At 41.4% G+C, this 17,435-nt stretch overlaps 1 protein-coding gene across 1 annotated transcript in view; it reads left to right on the top strand.

Moving 5' to 3' along the window:
• PLEKHM3 (pleckstrin homology domain containing, family M, member 3) overlaps positions 1 to 17,112 on the top strand; it is a gene marked incomplete at its 5' end in the record, with an annotated part of 64,197 nt that extends 47,085 nt beyond the window's left edge. Inside the window, 2 exons of the mRNA XM_009698025.1 lie at positions 3,868 to 4,025; positions 16,935 to 17,112. Of these exons, the coding sequence (XP_009696327.1) occupies positions 3,868 to 4,025; positions 16,935 to 17,112 (336 nt within the window). The remainder of the gene's footprint in view (positions 1 to 3,867; positions 4,026 to 16,934) is intronic.
• Between the last annotated feature and the right edge of the window lie 323 nt (positions 17,113 to 17,435).

Here is a 17,435-nt window from a genome sequence, read left to right on the forward strand (position 1 = left end):
AGCGTCGCCCTGTGTTCAGAATCTTTTTGGGATGGGTTTCTCAACCAGTTTAGGAAGAGAAAGCTGTATTGCACCCTCCATCAGTTGATGACCAGGATGCCATCATCAGACACCTTTCACTCTTAATTTTGGACAACGAAGCAATTGCTTGCACTACAAAGAATTTGGATTAGAAAACAGACCTTGCTCTTCATGTGTGCTATAGGTAGAAGAGAATCTGAACTCAGCAAAATTTTAATTTGTTTTAAGCTTGATGCTTTTTTTTTTTTTAAGAGGCAGGAATAAATTTTTAAGCCTTTGCAGGTGCATGTTGGGACTGTGTGATATTACAGGGATAAGTCAATGGTGACATTTTTGGTTTCTGTTCCTTTGGCATACTCTTAACTTACTTTTATGCTAAATTTCCATGTTTCTTATGAAATGTGATAGACTGTTCTGCAGCTCATAGTGTGCGATTTCACAGTTTCTTTATTTTGTAAACTCATTTTGTAAGCTTATTTTCTAAACTGAAATGTCCTTGGGAAAGGTTTGGGTCAAAGCTTAGGAGTGACTCCAGCAGTGAGAACAGAGATGTGCTGGGTTACACTGCATGGGGGCTGTGGAGTCTCCGTCACTGAAAGGCTTTAGTAACAGATACAGCTGTAAAGAACGACACAGATGTTACTGGCTCTGCCAAGACGGCCTCTTGAGGTCTTTTCCCGCCCCCCTGCCCCGGGGCCTGGTTTCCCTGATATCTGGATAATACATTACGTTTGTTTAACACACTTCTATTGTTTAATCGCTTGTGTTTCCTTGAGGAACAGCTGGGAGAACATCCTGGGACTCTGCCATCATGGTTCTGGGATGTCTAAACTGACCGACCCTGGGCCTCCAGCTGTCACAAGAGAGTGCTTAGTCACAGAAGTTTTGACACCTTTGATTACATGTCCTATGCTCCTTTTCCCAAGCCATAAAACACTCACTGGGGAAGTGTTACCATGAAACTCCTCCTGGGGACAGCGAGTGAAATAATCCTTTTTGCTTACCAGGGTAAATGGAGATGAGGATTTTATTCTTATCAACTACAAACACAAATGAGAGAAAGCTGCAAGGAAAAGTCATATCCTGTGCACAGCCTTGAGATCTCTGATGAAACAAAATGACACAAAATTTACAGATGCTAAAAATAGTGATAACATCAGTTTGATGTTGCATTTTGTCTTCCTCCTGTAATACAGTAAAATGACCTGTAATCCACATTGCAAAATTGGCATGCATGGCTCTTTGAAGGTACCATCTTCATGATGAAAAGCTCGAGAGGGACTTTTTACAAGGGTATGTAGTGATAGGACAAGGGGCGATGGCTTTAAACTGGAAGAGGGGGGATTTAGATTAACTATTAGGAAGAAATTCTTCCTGGTGAGGATGGTGGTGAGGCAGTGGAAGAGGTTGCCCAGAGAAGCTGTGGATGCCCCCTCCCTGGAAGTGTTCAAGGCCAGGTTGGATGGGGTTTTGATCAACCTGGTCTGGTGGAAGGTGTCCCTGCCCATGGCAGCGGGGTTGGAACTCAGTGATCTTTAAGGTCCCTTCCAACCAAACTATTCTATGATTCATTGTACGTCTGCAGTGGCCAGAGTTACAAGCCAACCCACTACAGTGCTGTGATGAACCATACAAATAGCTGAATAAATAGGGACAAATAGCACCAGCTCCTTGGGGGCAGCTGCCCACTCTCAATCTGTCTTGCTAGGTTGCAAGCTTTTCAGCATAGGAAACCTTTTGTGCCTTGTACAGACTTAAAATCACCTCTGGTGCTTAGGAAGGTAATAGATTATGTTAACTTTGTTTATTACATTATATAAATGTGGTTTTAATTCAGAGATTTAACTTTTAAGTCCTTGCTGACAGTGACATTAGTACAGATTTAGGGAGTTTGTTTGCAGCTCTGTCTTCAGCTTGGCATTTTAAGCTGAGCTCTTGTGGCCTGTCAGAGGTGGTTGCTGTAGCATGAAAATACTTTGGAAAACATGTACGTATTGTGGTTTATTTATTATCTTTGTATGCGTATTTCATCTATTAGTGCTAAATGGCTTTTTGAAGGGTGATTGTAGCCACGTCACTAGCTGGGTAGCTTCCCTGTTTTCCTCCTGTTTATCGAACACTATCAGCTTTCATGTCTTTCCCCTACTTCCAACTTGTTTGGCTTTTGGACCCTCTGTAACTCTGGACTCTGCAAGCAAAAAATTCCTTTCCTTAAAATGAGAAACAAAACTCAGCCTAGGAGAGCTAAACTAACTTCTGACCATCTGTTAGAAGGTTAGTAATATCACTACCTTGAACTATGGCTTTATTTTCATATTTCATGCAGCAGCTTCTCTGCATTGTTTATATTCTGGTTGAAGGGGATCTTCCTATCCCAGGATGCAATAGGAACGTCATTTTTCCTCTAACATGAGCAGATGTCCTATCTGCAGTACTGGCAATAACATTGCCACTTCCTGTTGTTGCAGATGTTGTTAGCAGGCTAGAGCTGAAAGCAAAGAGGGGGCACATTTCAGCCTGTGCCATTGAATGCCATCAGCATCAGCACTACTTATGCACCTCCTTTCCCATGTGTACTCCTTAATAGTGGCTATCTCAGCTAGCGGAAAGTTGCCCTGGAACACAAATTTATTTCCTTTCTACTTTACATAGGAGAGGAGTGCTTCCAAAATCCCTGTGGTTGTTCTCTGCCTTGACCTTTGCTTTCTCTAGATTCGTTTACACTGAACCCAAATTACAAGTGGTGTATTACCATATTTAGGAAAGGGGTGCCTGAACTAAATCTGGCACACTTTTAAGTGCCAATCTCCCCACTTTTAGGTTTCAGGGCACAGCCCTGTGCAAGTCTTCAATCAGCAATTATTGCATTCTTTTTCCTTTTTATAGGAGGTCGCTATCAAATCCCATGACACATTTCTACCCCTAATCTGGCAGGCTGCCATTCAGACCACAGGAAGCCCTGGAGAGAGGGATATACACTTAGAGCCTTATTCCATCTTCATTATTCCCATTCCTTAAAGCCTCTGCAAGTTTGTTCTGAATGGAAAGTATTTTGCCTGAATAGCACCCTTATTGAGGCATTGTCACCAAGTCACAAATTTAGAGGAGTGTTGTGGCTAGCAGTTTAATCTATACTGCATGGCCGTTATTTCACACCAACACAGGGAGTGCTAATCACTTCTAATGGTCTAGCAGGATTGTCTGACAGTGAGGAACTTCTCGATTTGAGAGCTGGACACTGAGGGGGGAAGAAAACCAGTTCCTGTTCAAGATTTTATCTGAGAATTTATTCATTTTGACAATGAGGGGAATATTGTATTTTAATGGTTATCAATGGGAAACACAACCTTACTAAAGGAGGAAAGCCAAGGTTCTGTTCACAAAAAATATGCAAAAAACTTGTGGTTTGGAGGAAAAGGAACAAAGACAAAATTGTGATTTGTGCATAAAAAAATAACAAGAAATTAAAATCACAAATGTGAGGCAGTATCCATAGCTGCCAGATGATAATATGGAAGCCTTAAACTCATTTTCTATCTACTTTTTTCTACCTTAGTATATGAATGCATTGTTGTGCTTAAAATGTCTACTAATCTTGTATGTTATTGCCACGTAGAGACTTACAGAGAGATAGTAACTTTATTTTTACATTTGCATCATTGCCAGTTCATTGGCTATTATGATCACTTGTGATTTCATGGAGCTATAATTGTTGCGAAGTAACTTACCTGTTGTTTTAACCAGCAGCACTTAGCTGCATTTCTGTATTAATAAATATTGTCTCAGTCCTTCAGAGAGTTCTAGTCGTTTTTATGAGGTTCATTCAATACTGTCTTCTCATTTCAGGTGATTGAAGGAAAGCTGGCTCCTTTCTTGGGGAAGGTGATCAAGTTTGCCACCTCTCATGTGTACAGCTGTAGCCTTTGTAGTCAAAAGGGTTTCATCTGTGAGATTTGCAACAATGGAGAAATCCTTTACCCCTTTGAGGACATTTCTACGAGCAGGTACTGTGATGTCAGTGGTATATTTGACTCGCATATGATATCCTTGCAGATTCTCAGCCTTGTGACCTCTTATTTAGATAAGAGAGGACTGAATCCCACTAATGCACGTTTCTGGGCAGCTACACTAGATTACTGGTTCAGGGAGGCCATGACAAGCAGGCTTGGAAATAGATGGGAAAAGCTACTTCTCAAAGCCCTGTAAGTCTGAGAACAGCTGTTCAAAAAGGGATGAGTCCCCAGTAGCATCATGCAGTGTGATTTATCCAAAGCTCTTCTGAGTTTGCAAAGTGTCCTGAAAAGGTAAATGGATTCTCTGGAGTGATCACAGACATCTTTCTGGTACCTGGTGTCCCTGGACGCATGATGTACTGGGATTGTTCATTATAAAACAAGAACCATCTATTCTAAAGTGTTTTTCACATGAAATGTTATGGCTAATTCTTTGTTTTCTGTGTGCATACTACTTTGTGCATATGTATGCAAGATTTTTTTTTTTTTTAATGACATTGCTATTCTTGGGTGGCTACAAAACAAACATGAGCGTATGCCAGTGCTAAACTAAATGAAAGAACTTTTATTTCACATTATCTGATGCTACTGGATGCCAGATCAGGGACAGGAGTCACATGGAAAACCTAGAAGCAAAATGCAGGAAACCAGAGCAGACTTGGCAACACAGCAGTGTTACTCTTTTTCAAAAATGTCTTGGAGAATCTGTTTTGGTTTTGTTTTGTTTTTTTTAAATGCAACAGGAAGACAGTATATCTGACAGCACAGCATTCCTCCATAGATAAGTACTTTTCTGGCTGTTTCAAATACAGTCATTTTAATTTGTTCTCCAAAGTGTTGCATTGAAGGGAAAAAAATTGAAGAGCCACCTTTGGAAACAATCAGGACCAGCCTGTTAAAAGGGCTTTGTTAAGAACCTGATTCCCCTGCGTACACAAAGATGTTAAATTACAAGTAACCACGGACTACTCTTCAGGGATTTTCAGCCTGACCGGAGTTTCAAAGACTGTTTGCACATTCTTTTTCCAGGCTCTCATTCTAAAAAATGCATTGACAAAGCAGTGGGCATAAGCTAAACAAGGTGTGCAGCTGAGCTCTATAAACAGTTTTGAAGAAAGAATGTATCTAGGGTGCATGGTGAGACAGTCTGAGTTAGAGAGAGACACTAAGATGACATAAAACATGTCTGTTGAGACTGTGTAAAAGGTGATTGAAGACATTCCCAAACGATTGATGAGAATGTGTAAGAGCATTTGGGAAGACAGGTTTACTTGAAATGTCTGTGCATTTGATTTGTCTGGGGAATTTTTGGTCACAAAAACATTGTTGGGTGTATATTGTTCCCCCGCCCTTCAGCTGAGATCAGTCTTACCTTGCAATTACAGAGTTTAAAACCTTCTGGAATCAAACAGTATTTGTCATCAGTTCAGTGAAAGCCAAAAGAAGCTGCTCAAGCTCCTGTTTTTATGTGAATCAGAAGCCAGGAAGGACTTTTGTTCATATTTCACAAATGTGAAGTCATGGTTGATGTCATGCCAAAGGCAGCAGACTTTGTTAATGATTTTAATTAAAACACAATCAGCATTAAAGGTTCTCCAATATTTCTCTTTCTTATTTTGTCAGAGATCATTCTGCTTACTCCTTTTGTACTCCTTATCACTAAACCTTGCTTTTATCTCCAGCATTTTCCATTTCCCTTGCTAGTTGGTTTTCTCATCTCATTACTACTCGTGTGTGCACATGCACCTCTGTGAAGCTAACCAGATTATTTCAGTTTCATACTTTTGCTCTTTTCCACCTTCAGGCTAGAGTCAATTCATGCCAACAGAGGAGCTTGTGTGTTTTACTGTGCGGCTCCATCAGCTGCAAAGCAGTGAAGGAGAAGGCCAGGTAGAGGGGTTTTGTGTTTGTTTCCATCTCTTACAGATGAGAGATTTCTCATCTGTGCTGACCACTACAATGACAAGTGTAAGGTGAGGAAGCTAGTTAGAAATAGGTAATATACAGAGTAACCTGTGGCAGATGGAACGGCAAGTCACAAAAGGTTCATGTGAAGACTTGCAATTATACCTGAAATTTCTGATGACTTGTTCAGCTTTGCTTGTTAGTTAAGTGTCATAGAGAGCTCTGAGTAGACAGTTAGCTCAGGTTTGTGATTTAGTTGTACTATTCTGAGTCCACAATGTACAGTGAGAATTGACTATGATTCCCTTTCTCAATCCTGGTTTTCTAGAATTGCTGTCTACAGCATAGTATTCACATTTTGTACTCAGTACTAGACTGCCAAGTACCCTGGCTGTAGCTGCTGAGTTAAGGAGGGAAGAGCAGCTGAACTCTGAAGACCATGTTTTTCCTTCTTGTTTTTGAATGTTGCTCATTGACTTTTAAGCATGCTACTAATTCTACCAGCAAACTGAGCGGTTAGGTTAGAAATATTCAGAAGTGGGTACATGACAGCTTTTGCAAACTTCACCTCTCTGTTGAATGTTTGAAAAGTGAGGTCTGTTTGTGTGGGGGTATGTCTGTGTTGAGCTGGCATTTGTTTTTCTGGCTACCTCCCTAACCTTTCTCACTCTTTGGAGAGAAGAGTGACAACTGTCAGGGAGGCCATTACAATTCCAAGGTGGTTCTCAGCTGGCTGTTACCTTTTCATACTCATGGTCTCTTAGGTCAGCTTTGAGGTGGAGAGATTGTTTCTGTCCAAAATATTCTCAACAGTTTCTGGAGCAGTCCCCAGTAGGAATTTATGAAGGATGGGTCTCCTTTAGATAGATACAGCTGAGAGAAAAGGAGGGCCCCTCTTGAGGACTGGAGTTTCTCTTTGGTCAGGTTATTTGCTTGAGAGTCATTTTTGTCAGTCCTTGAGCAAACAGAGCAAATACCTGGGTTATGCACTCCTCAGGGTTTGAATACACACATATTACATACCCTTCTCTCACTAATCAGCATGACACATTCCTTTGTTGGCAAACGGTTCCAAAACAAACACAATCAGTTCACTTAATTAGCGGGTCTGTGGGCTGTGCTTGGCAGGCTCTTTACATCCTGCTCAACAATACAGCACAACAGTTTGCTGACTTGAATGTAAGGGTGGGCTCACAAAGTCATAAGCTTTCTAATGATATTTCCTTTCTGTGGCTTTTCTTGGAAGGTGGCCATTCTGCACAGAGCTTAATGAAAACTGTGATTCAGTAGTTAAACAATTTCTTTAAAATTGTCCCATCCTTTAAGATGCCTCTCCCAGTCAGTTTGATTCCTCTGTCCCCCATTTTCCTCTCTTCTGTCTTACCCATATTCATATACCAGTTCATCAGCGTTCTTTCTACATTTCACAAATTCGGCATCTTTTTGAAGGCCTTTAAATCAGGACAACTATATTTAAAGCCTCCCGAGTTAATTGCACATTTCATGGATCAAATTGCCAGCTAATATAAACTCTCACAGCTCTGCTTTTGCTGGAGCTCAGGCAACTTAACCTACCTCCTGTTTTATTTCTGGGACTAAATTTGCCCCGGGCTTAAATTTAGCAAATAAATGTATAAAAATATCCTATTATAGCACTAATTTTACTTGTAGAAGTGTTGTGAACTGAGTTTAAAAATTCCTGGTTATAAATTGGCTTGTTAGAGCTATCCTTGCCCATTTGTTAGCAGCCAGGCACTGCCACTCAATTTGTTCTGATACTGCTTGTTCTTCATTAACATGGTGGAAAGTTTTTGTTTCTTTCTCTTAAAATTAAAAAAAAAAAACAGGCAGAAGTGAAAAGAAAATCGTAGAATCATAGAATGGTTTGGTTGGAAGGGACTTTAAAGACCAGCTTGTTCCAGCCCCCCTGCTATGGGCAGGGACACCTTCCACCAGACACCAGCTTGCTCAAAACCCCATCCAACCTGGCCTTGAACACTTCCAGGGAGGGGGCATCCACAGCTTCTCCGGTCAACGTCTTCCACTGCCTCACCGCCCTCACAGCGAAGAATTTCTTCCTTGTATCTAATCCAAATCTTCCCTCTTCCAGTTTAAAGCCATTGCCCCTTGTCCTATCACTCCATGCCATTGTAAAAAAATCCCTTCCCAGTTTTCTTGTAGGCCCCTTTTAGGTACTGGAAGGCTGCTCCAAAGTCTCCCCAGAGCCGCCTCTTCTCCAGGCTGAGAATGCCTGTGAATGGTACTGTTGTCTATAATATGTGACTGTATTTGTTTTATAACATGGAACAATTTTCAACAAGTTTTAAATCTTAAGGAATACTGAGGAAAAATGCCATTGGAATAGGAATAGAATTATTCATGAAAATGGTTTTCTGTCCAGTTAGATAATTAAGTAATTAATTAGTAGTTATGGTTAAGATTATTATATGCTACCCAGTTAATAAAGTTTTTGTCTTGTCTGTGTGTTGGCATCCTAGTGACTACTTTCACAGGCAATTTGTTTGTTTTGCTGGTAAAGCTTCTAGCTTGGTTAAGAACTATTTAGTCAATTCCTTGCCTTTTATGTGGTGACTATAGATCTATGTGAACCATGGAGAGTTGCTCTTTTGTGTTCGTATTCATTTATCAAGGCTAAGCTGTTTTCACTTTATGAAGTTAATTTGTTCTGCAGATCAGTTAAGACATGTAGGCCTTTTAAGATACAAACCAGAAGACCTAAGTTTAAAATAGATGTGCCACAGAACGGGCTTGACTGTATCAACCAGCTTGGATGCCTCTATAATCTTCAACCACCATCCTGATAAGACCTATGAATGTACTTAACTTTACAATAGTGAGAAGTCTTACTAAAGGCACTGAGGCAGTGCTTAGCTTTACATGCATGCCAAAGTCTTTGCAGGGTTACAGCTCGCTGTGTTATGAATGCTGTGTCACTGGACAAAACCAACTTTGAGCATTTGTGAGAATGTTAGAGATAGATATTAGGTGGAGAAACTGAAATACGTAGTATAGAGCATTTCCAGGAGATTGCTTGGCACAGGTCAAAGGCATCACTCAAAGTACATAATTTTCCCTCTTGCTTTGATTAGTATGTTTTATGCTAGACAGCCTTTCCCCAAGCCCAGTTCACCTGACCTGTGCTAGTAGTTTAGTACCTAATTTTTGAAAGAGCTTAGCTTATCAGATGTTGATAGTTGGTTCAAAGCACCCTTAAGTGATCTGCGCAGCACTTTCTTTAAAGAAACTTAGGCACCTAAGTAGATGTTAAGTTCTCTTGATAATTTAATTTTGCCTGAATCCATCAAAACTGGTCAAAATCTTCTGGCTCAGATCTTCTGATTTTTGTCTGTGCACAGTAATGTTATCTAGAATACATAAAAAGAAAGAGATAAAATATACTGGCTTTTTCATCAAGCATTGTATTTTCAAACTGAATTAGCTTTAGAGGTTGGTTTTACCTGCCTCGTGTCAGAGTGGTCTTAACTAGAACGTTCAGCGCAAAGGCAGGTATTTATTTCAAGTAGGAGGGTCTCTGCCATGCTGCCTTATGCTCTTCCACGCTGGCTGAACATGGCTCCCACCTTGCTTCCAGTTTCTATTTTGGAGCTCCCCTGCTGTGCCTTCTTCCTCACTCTAGTTATTTCAAACTTGCCAGTCAAGACCTTTTAATTTATCCTCCTCCTTCCTAATGTAAATTCCCCTTTTAAGATAGATTTGTCCATCTTACTAATATGGTTTCTTGTAGACCACACAACAGCTTTTCAATTGCTTTTTAGCCCATGAAAGCCAACACTGCCAGCTCTAAGTGCTCAGAAATTCTAAGATTACGTCAAGAATCTTGTTGTTTATATACTTACTTTATTTTTTTAAATGTTAATTTCGTTTTTTCCATCTTGGGCCCAGGTAGGTATGTGTTCAACATGACAGCAGAGCTATGAAGTCCAGGTGCCTTTGCCTTTCTCTTTTATTAAAAGCGTAAATCCTGGCTTAATCACAGGATTTCCAGACTTGAGACTTGCAGAAAAATGCAAAATAGTAGCATCGTGCGGTCAAATTATAACAGTTGAGGGCAGTATGTTAATATTACTGTTAATAGTATTGCCTAACTCGTTGCTTTTAAGTCTTCAACCACCACTTTGTGAATACAGTTCATTAATAATAGGAGAGGTAGAGAGGCGAAGTCCAGTTCATGGCATGGCAGCTAGCAGATGCAAGGGATATATGTCTGAGCAATGTAAACACTGGAATCTCTGTGGCATCTCAGCCTCTGCAGTGGTTGGCAGGTAGTGGATCTACCACACTGTAGGGCTTTTCCTCTTTTCAAAGTAACTTAGCTCCACTGACTAAAGTGTAATCACATGAGTTTCAGATTAAATGTTTTAATACTGGTTTTAGTGTCCCTTTACTGGTTTCTTGCGAACTGCTGTGTACAGGCCACTATACTTGGCTTGGGATCTCTGTACTTGGACAACTCGCAAGGTGCAGTACTGAGGTTGACAGTCAGTCCTTATTTCTCCTGCTGGATGCAAGTATGGAAACATAGGTAGACAAATGTAGCGTAAATCCCAGCAGCCACAGCTGAGAGGGAGCTGAGGACATGGTTCCCTCCTTAATCAGGAGCGAGAGAGTTCTGCAAACAGGGGTCTGGGAACTGTAGGATCCCTTTGCTCCTGCTTGACCCTGCTGCCATGCTCCAGTGCAGTAACACAGCAGGTGTAGGATCTGTAGATCTGCGGTGTGTAGGACACAGCTATCACAGGAGGATAGCAGGTGGTTAAATCAAGCTGTTCTTGTTCAGCCCCAGCTGTAACTAATTATTCTGTGAGCACCAAAAACAAAGGCCTGCTCTGCGATTTCTCTGGGTCTAGTGATGGAGGAGTTAGCACTGATGCTTTCCCCCACTGGTGGAGCACTGGTGATTTTCTCTACCCTCCAGTGACCTGCCCGCTTTTCCCCTCATTTGTGAGGCTTTAATATCTCTGACCACTTTGCACATCTGTTGGATGCAGTTGACCTTGGCAGTGGGTGCTGGCATGACAGGACTAGGGGCAAGAGATGGTGCAGGTGGGGAGGCACCCAGTGGCAAGCCCTGGGCAGCCAAGCCACGACAGGGCCGTATTCATTCGTCCTCCCCCGCTGCCTGGAGCACTTCTCCAGCAACTCAGTCTAACCCATGCTGTGTAAAAGGGAGCAGACCCTGCTCTGGCAGTTTTCATGCAAGGACACCAGGTAGCATGTCATTCAGCCATCCTGGGGTGGCATTACTGGAGCAGCGGTCGTGGTGGTCACAGACATTGTGTCAGGCTGTGTTGGGTCTGGTCCCTGCAGCTGTTCCAGAGGTGCGAACCGCAGGCACTCTACTTGGTGAGTCCTATCAGTGCAGGCTGACAGTTGCTGTATAGTCCTTGCTAGCTGCCACCTGTAACCACCCCACCCCTCTGCATCGGTACCCCCAGCACACGAGCTGGGTCGATGGTTGGCGGTTGGTGTTATTTCCACTGTGTCTGTACCCTCCGGGGCCAGCCCAGGAGCCAGCCATGCCTTTATAATAGAGGAGCGTTTTCAAGCTCTGCTGGCATATCAAGGGTTACCCCTGTCTGATGAGCAGGTATATGGAAAGGAAAACTATGATTGTGCTTTGAATCACTGCTGGCTCCCTGAATACGGAATTAATCATTTAGAGTGAATTTCAGACATGTAACAATTTAAGGGGCTGGGTAGTGGGCTCTGCTCTGGTTTTGTTTGGCCTTATTTTTTTCCCCTCTTCAGAGGCAAATTTTTCAAAAGCTAGTCTGAAGTATTAACAGGTTTTAAGTAGGATATTTTAAAAAAACCCCTGTGTCTAGTAAAGACCGTAAGTATGTCATACAAGCCATTATCTTAACAAGCTCCTTATAGGGACGAATCAATGTTATATTAATGCCAACTTTCTTCCATTCATTTGCCTCATGGGCTTCCCTCCCTAGGCAGGCTCCTTGGGTTGGTTCCTAGGCAACTGTAATAATATTGCTGCACGTGTGTGTCAGGCATTGATTGCCTTTGGGGCTTTTTTTGTGTTGTAAGTGAACACAGGCTAGTCCGTTTTCTTTTCCTTTGTGTTCTGCTAAACTCTCTGAGAGTTTTGAAGGGTGCGTCTGTGATACTCACAGCTGAGTAATTCAGAAATACTTACAGACAGGCACACGTCCGTAGTGTGGGATGGTGATCAGGCTGGAATCCCCAGGCAAGGTTTACTTCAGCTACTGTGGTTTGCTCTTTGGGGTTTTTTTAATGGCCAAGTTACAGGTGGCTTAGTATTTTGGATGCTTGGTGAATGTATAGCATCAGCTAAAGAAAACATAATGAACAACCTTATTTTATCTTGTTTTCACTTTGCATGAAGGGAAAGGAAAAAACCTGAAGAGTTCTAGTCATTGAAGGGTTCAGCCCTAAATCAAATCCTTACTGAAATTCCTTTAAAGGGATTACTCACTTGAGCAGATGTGTGCAAGGTTTGGCATAGAGGAAATGGGCTTTTTAAATGAAAAAAAAGAAGTTAATATATAATATTACAAGAAAAAGGATGATGGGTGAACACGGCATTGCAGTGAGACAGGAAAGCTCTTTGCCCTTCTCAGCTCTTCTAAGAGCTCCTGGCTGACCTTGAGCAAGTGAGTTCACCTTTTGTTTCCCATTTGTGAGGTGGGAATGGTGGTATATCTGTCATCCACCATTTGTTCATTTCAGGGATGAACAGCATAACCATGAGCTGCTTTGATTCCCCACTTGGTGTTTGGAAGCCAGACAGGTACAGCCTCTGTGCGTAGTACCGAAGCTATTCTAATAAACCTTGCTGATCCCAGAAGCTTCATCCCAACAAGGTCACGCTGGTCAGTCTGTTAACCTGTAAGGTTCCTAGAAGACAAATAAAACTGTCTTTCAGATGACACCCTCGGCCACCAGTTGATCATCCCTGGTTTATTTTGTCTGCTTAAGGTGGAAGATCTTTGAAGCTTCTTTGTATTGCAGCTCCTCTTTGGGCACCTGATCTTACCCATGGGCGCCTAAATGGTGGTGCAGTACAGAGGAGAAATAGGAGTGTAATCAATTGGTTGTCCAGAATCTGGAATTACTTGAGCCAAAAGCCTGTGAAATACCTGTGGGAAGCATGAAAAGAATTTACAACTTACCAAATATTGGTATGTATGCGTTTCAAATGCCCAGACTTAATGGGAGATATTAACATTGACATTTCCTCAGCATACAAGGAATGATTTTATGCTTTTAATGTAGCAAGGCTTTTCTTTTGTAACTAGTAATGATAATAATAAGAGCATTATAATACCTGTCTGGCTGTGGAGAGCTTTGCCCTTTCTCTCTTACACTTTTCAGTGCAATAGAAATTATTTAGAGGATTGAATAATTCTCTGCATTTTTGTTACTCTGGTGTTCAAACAAGTAAAATGTCCGTAAAACATAAAACACCCCCTGTAGTCTCAACAGAAATTGAGTTGGTCAGGAAAGAGAAAAAAAGAGAGAAAACACTGAAATAGAGAGGAAAGTATTTCAGATGCCACCTCAGAAGACTGAAAGTCTGAATGAAAACAACATGCAATGTTCACCAGTTGTTCAAGTAATGTCTGAAAAATAGCAAGATGCTGTTAATGTGCAGTATCGCAATATCATTTATTAAAGAAGGAAATATGAAAGTCCTGAATGGCTACGGGCCCATCAGCTTATTATCAGTGGTGTATAGAAATCTCACAAAAGATGGAGAGACTTTCTGGCCTCTAGCCAAAGAAGTCAGGATTCAGAAATAGTACCTGACTGTGAATTACCTATGACAACAGGAAGAGTTAAGGGAAAGATAAGTAAGTGTACTGAACTATTAGGTGAGCCTTTTGTAGACTACAAAATGTCTTTTTTCTCTGGAGAAATAAAGGCATTTTGGAATACTGAGGCTTGAAAACAACAGTAAAGAAAAACTGTGAAACTCACATGTGGAGATAAAATTAGATGTCAGGATTAAATAAGAAGCAATCTGTTTGTAATATTCTAAGAGGGAATATAATTTTGTTGGGGTTTTTGGTATCACTGGAAAATTTCTTGCGGTGAGATTAGGAGTGGTCAACCAGTTGACTTTTCCAGGGTAAGTTAAGACTGACTGTATTTAATACTGTGAGAAGCAAAGCTGTAGATGGGTTGGGGTAGTATAGCTCCATCACTTTAAAGGGACTACCTTACCATTTGCACAAAGGCAGAGCGAGATCAGCATTGTCCCCCGACCCTGCTGACTGAGTTTCTTTAGCAGTGAGAGGATACAAGCATGCAGTGAAGACTGACCCAGGTATTGTCTCTACCTGTCCCTACGAAGAGCAAGAGACAGCTTTGTTCTCCAGCTCAGAGCACTGTTCTTCCACGCGGCTCTTTTGTTGTCATCTGCACCCCGCGGTTGGGCCTAGGAGTACATCAGTCTTCACTGGCGAAAGAAGAAAATAGGTCTTCAGGGTGGCAGTCAAGGGTGGGGGAGCCAGAATGGACCGACGACGGTCACGATGGCTGCCAGTGCAATGGACTGTGAGATCCAGGCTGGCTGTTTGTGCTGCCTCTGGTTAGTGCCTGATCATGTGGGGTCCTGGTCAGAGCTTCGGCTATTGCACCAACTCTAATAAATAACAGTGCAGACATTTCTTCTCTTTTTTTTGGTTCTGAGTGATGTGAGAGGAATTTGTTAGTTTTTTCCACTGAGCTTGTTTCTGAAAAATTAATTCATATTAATTTAAACACCATCAATCTTTGTTTTCTCTGCTGATAGCTTTTGACTGGGGAGAGCAGGTGTGCTGGCTCTTCTCTTATCCTGCTCCATCCATTTCAGCAGCAGTTTCTGGTAAGCTTTGTCACCTCCATATGTACTGAGGAGAAATATTGAGCAAGTGTAGGGAGTGGCAATGTGAGAGCACAAAATTACACTCCTCATCAATCATTACCCTCTAGCAACTTCCAGGGCACTGTAAATTGCTGACTAACAAGGGAGAATTAGCTTGATAAAATCACCATTAGTGTCAGTTCAGAATGATGTAAAGTTTTAAAGATGCTGCTGTCTTCTCTGTCTCTCCCTCATCCATTAGTGTGTCTATTCATGGAGAGCCCAATCCAGCAAAGCACGTAAGCACATGCTTAATTGTAGGCAGATCAGTAATCCCAAGGAAATCACTGGGATATGAGTCCTAAGCATGTGTTTATGTGCTTCACTGGATCAGGGCCATAACACACACTCTCTGAGCACAGAAATTATATATATATATCTGTGTGAGCCAGTTTCTTGATTCAAAACCAGATTTAGACTCACTAGCTGGATGGACTTAGAAATATGACAGTCAAGTTTTACTGCAAGAGAGCATAGAAGTTAGTAGATATACAGCATTATACTTAGCCTCTTTAACCTTCCTCTTCTTGTTACTTGAGCTTTATCAGTTTATGCTAGCTAGAAATGTGCCTCTCTAAACCTCTGCATAGCCTTCTCAAAACTCTGCAGTTACTAAAATTTAGACCATGTTTGGACCCATGCATAAAACTTAAAGTGCAGCCAGGTCAGAAAGAGTTTTTTTAAAGTTACAGGTGAGATGCAGATGCAGCTGGTGCAGCTAACAAGTTGTATTAGCTTATGGACTTCTCTCAGTATTGCCAGACTGCATGCCAAGTACTACAATTTGCCTTACAGCTTCTCAGTGTTTAGAGTTTATTTCTTCACGTTTTCAATTTTTCTTCACAGTCTTGAAGACAAGAACCTTATTTCTAAAAAAAAAAAACCAAAACACCACACAACAAAAAAAGCTGAAAGCAAACAAACAAAAAACTCACTAAAGATATAACAATGGATACTTCGATTCTCATATAGCCATTTGACTGCAATAGCTGTGAAAAAGGAAGAGTGCAAGGCATTTCAAGACTTCCCACAGAATCACCAGGGTGATCAGTACCCCTCATTTGTATTTCAGAATTGTTCTGAAGTTTGATGTTTTGTTGCTTTCATTATTTGATTATCCGACTGGCATCTAAGACTTTGTACCTCTGACACTGTCATCCTTTTATTTTTTTCATTTCACTGCAAAGCTATAGTGACTTGACTCATCACCACAGATAGTTATTTGCATTGAAAGGCTGAGAATGTCCAGCTGTTTAGTTTTAGCCCACTCCATGATCACCAGATGTTTCATTGCTCACAGCTAGCTGGAACTGGGGCTTGGTCTGCTGTGATATTACCTCCATTGCCTCAGAGTGTCCCAAAAGTAATCCAGTCATCTTGTTTGAGCAGTTGATTTGTTTAAAGTCATAATACCACGTTTGAGAACAGATAAGCACAGCTTTGAATGCCAGAAGCTATAATTGTGTTGATCTAGTCTGATCTTCCACAGGACGGAGAACAGAAAGTATCACCTACCTCTGTTTCATTTTTTACTTTGTGGAATGACTTCTTCTCCTGCTGTTGAAGTGAACTGTATTTTAGCGTTTCCAGAACGGCTGACCACTTGAACTTCAATGAGGAAAATGGCATAAGTTGGCTGTTGCAAATGCTGAAATATATCTTAATGGAAATGAATACTGTTACTCTTCATTTACAAAGCAAAGCAACAAACTTGTCTTTCCTAAAACAAAACTGATGTCTATTCTGTGATAGACCTGAATACTAGTTAATAAGAAGAAAATATTAATCCTTCTAAAAACTTCTGCCTGTGAAGCAGAAGTGCTGGGACAGATTCTCAGCAACTGCAAATGGATGCAAGTCAACTTACTTTAGTGGTCCTGAGTAGCTTTACACCAGCAGAGGTGTGGGCAAGCCAGTGTCTTTTACAACTCCACTCTTTTGAAACATAGCCCTCTTTGAGCTACCAGAACTGTTTGAAGGAATGTCTGCTGCCCACAGTCCATGTGAAGTCCATTGCATGCTCTGGTCCTATTTTGTCGTTCAATTTTGACGCTAATTTGTGTTTGCAGGTGTGAAAGCTGTGGTGCTGTCTTCCACTCTGAGTGCAAAGTGAAGGCTGTACCATGCCCCAGGTGTGTGCGTAAAGAATTGCAGAAGAAGCAGAAATCCTTCTGGAGGCGACTGAATATGGACGAAAACTTTGAAGAGTCTTGCAACATGTTTGAATTGTCATATCAGAACACATGAGTTCCTTAAGGCAGTGGCCAGCCTGAAGAGAATCCCTTTCTCAGCTGCCAGCTCAAGCAACTTCTCAGCTTAGCCAGGCAGAAATCTTTTTGCAAAATAGTATCTGACCTTCTTCATCTGTGAATAGCAGCTGCCAAAAGTGGTCAAAAAGCCTTGTTGGCTTTGAAATACCTATGGCTAAACTGCATTTTTGCATTGAAGTCCAGCCGCTCGCTCTCATACAAAATATGGTTTACTTGAAATGCTTTATGTCTAGCTAATTAAGCACCCAACTTTTCCACCTCTGAAGAAGACTTTTCATCAAGGCAGAAAATACTTGCTGC

The sequence above is a fragment of the Cariama cristata genome, unplaced genomic scaffold (genome assembly GCF_000690535.1).
Source record: "Cariama cristata isolate BGI_N322 unplaced genomic scaffold, ASM69053v1 scaffold37533, whole genome shotgun sequence".
Lineage (NCBI taxonomy): Eukaryota > Metazoa > Chordata > Aves > Cariamiformes > Cariamidae > Cariama > Cariama cristata.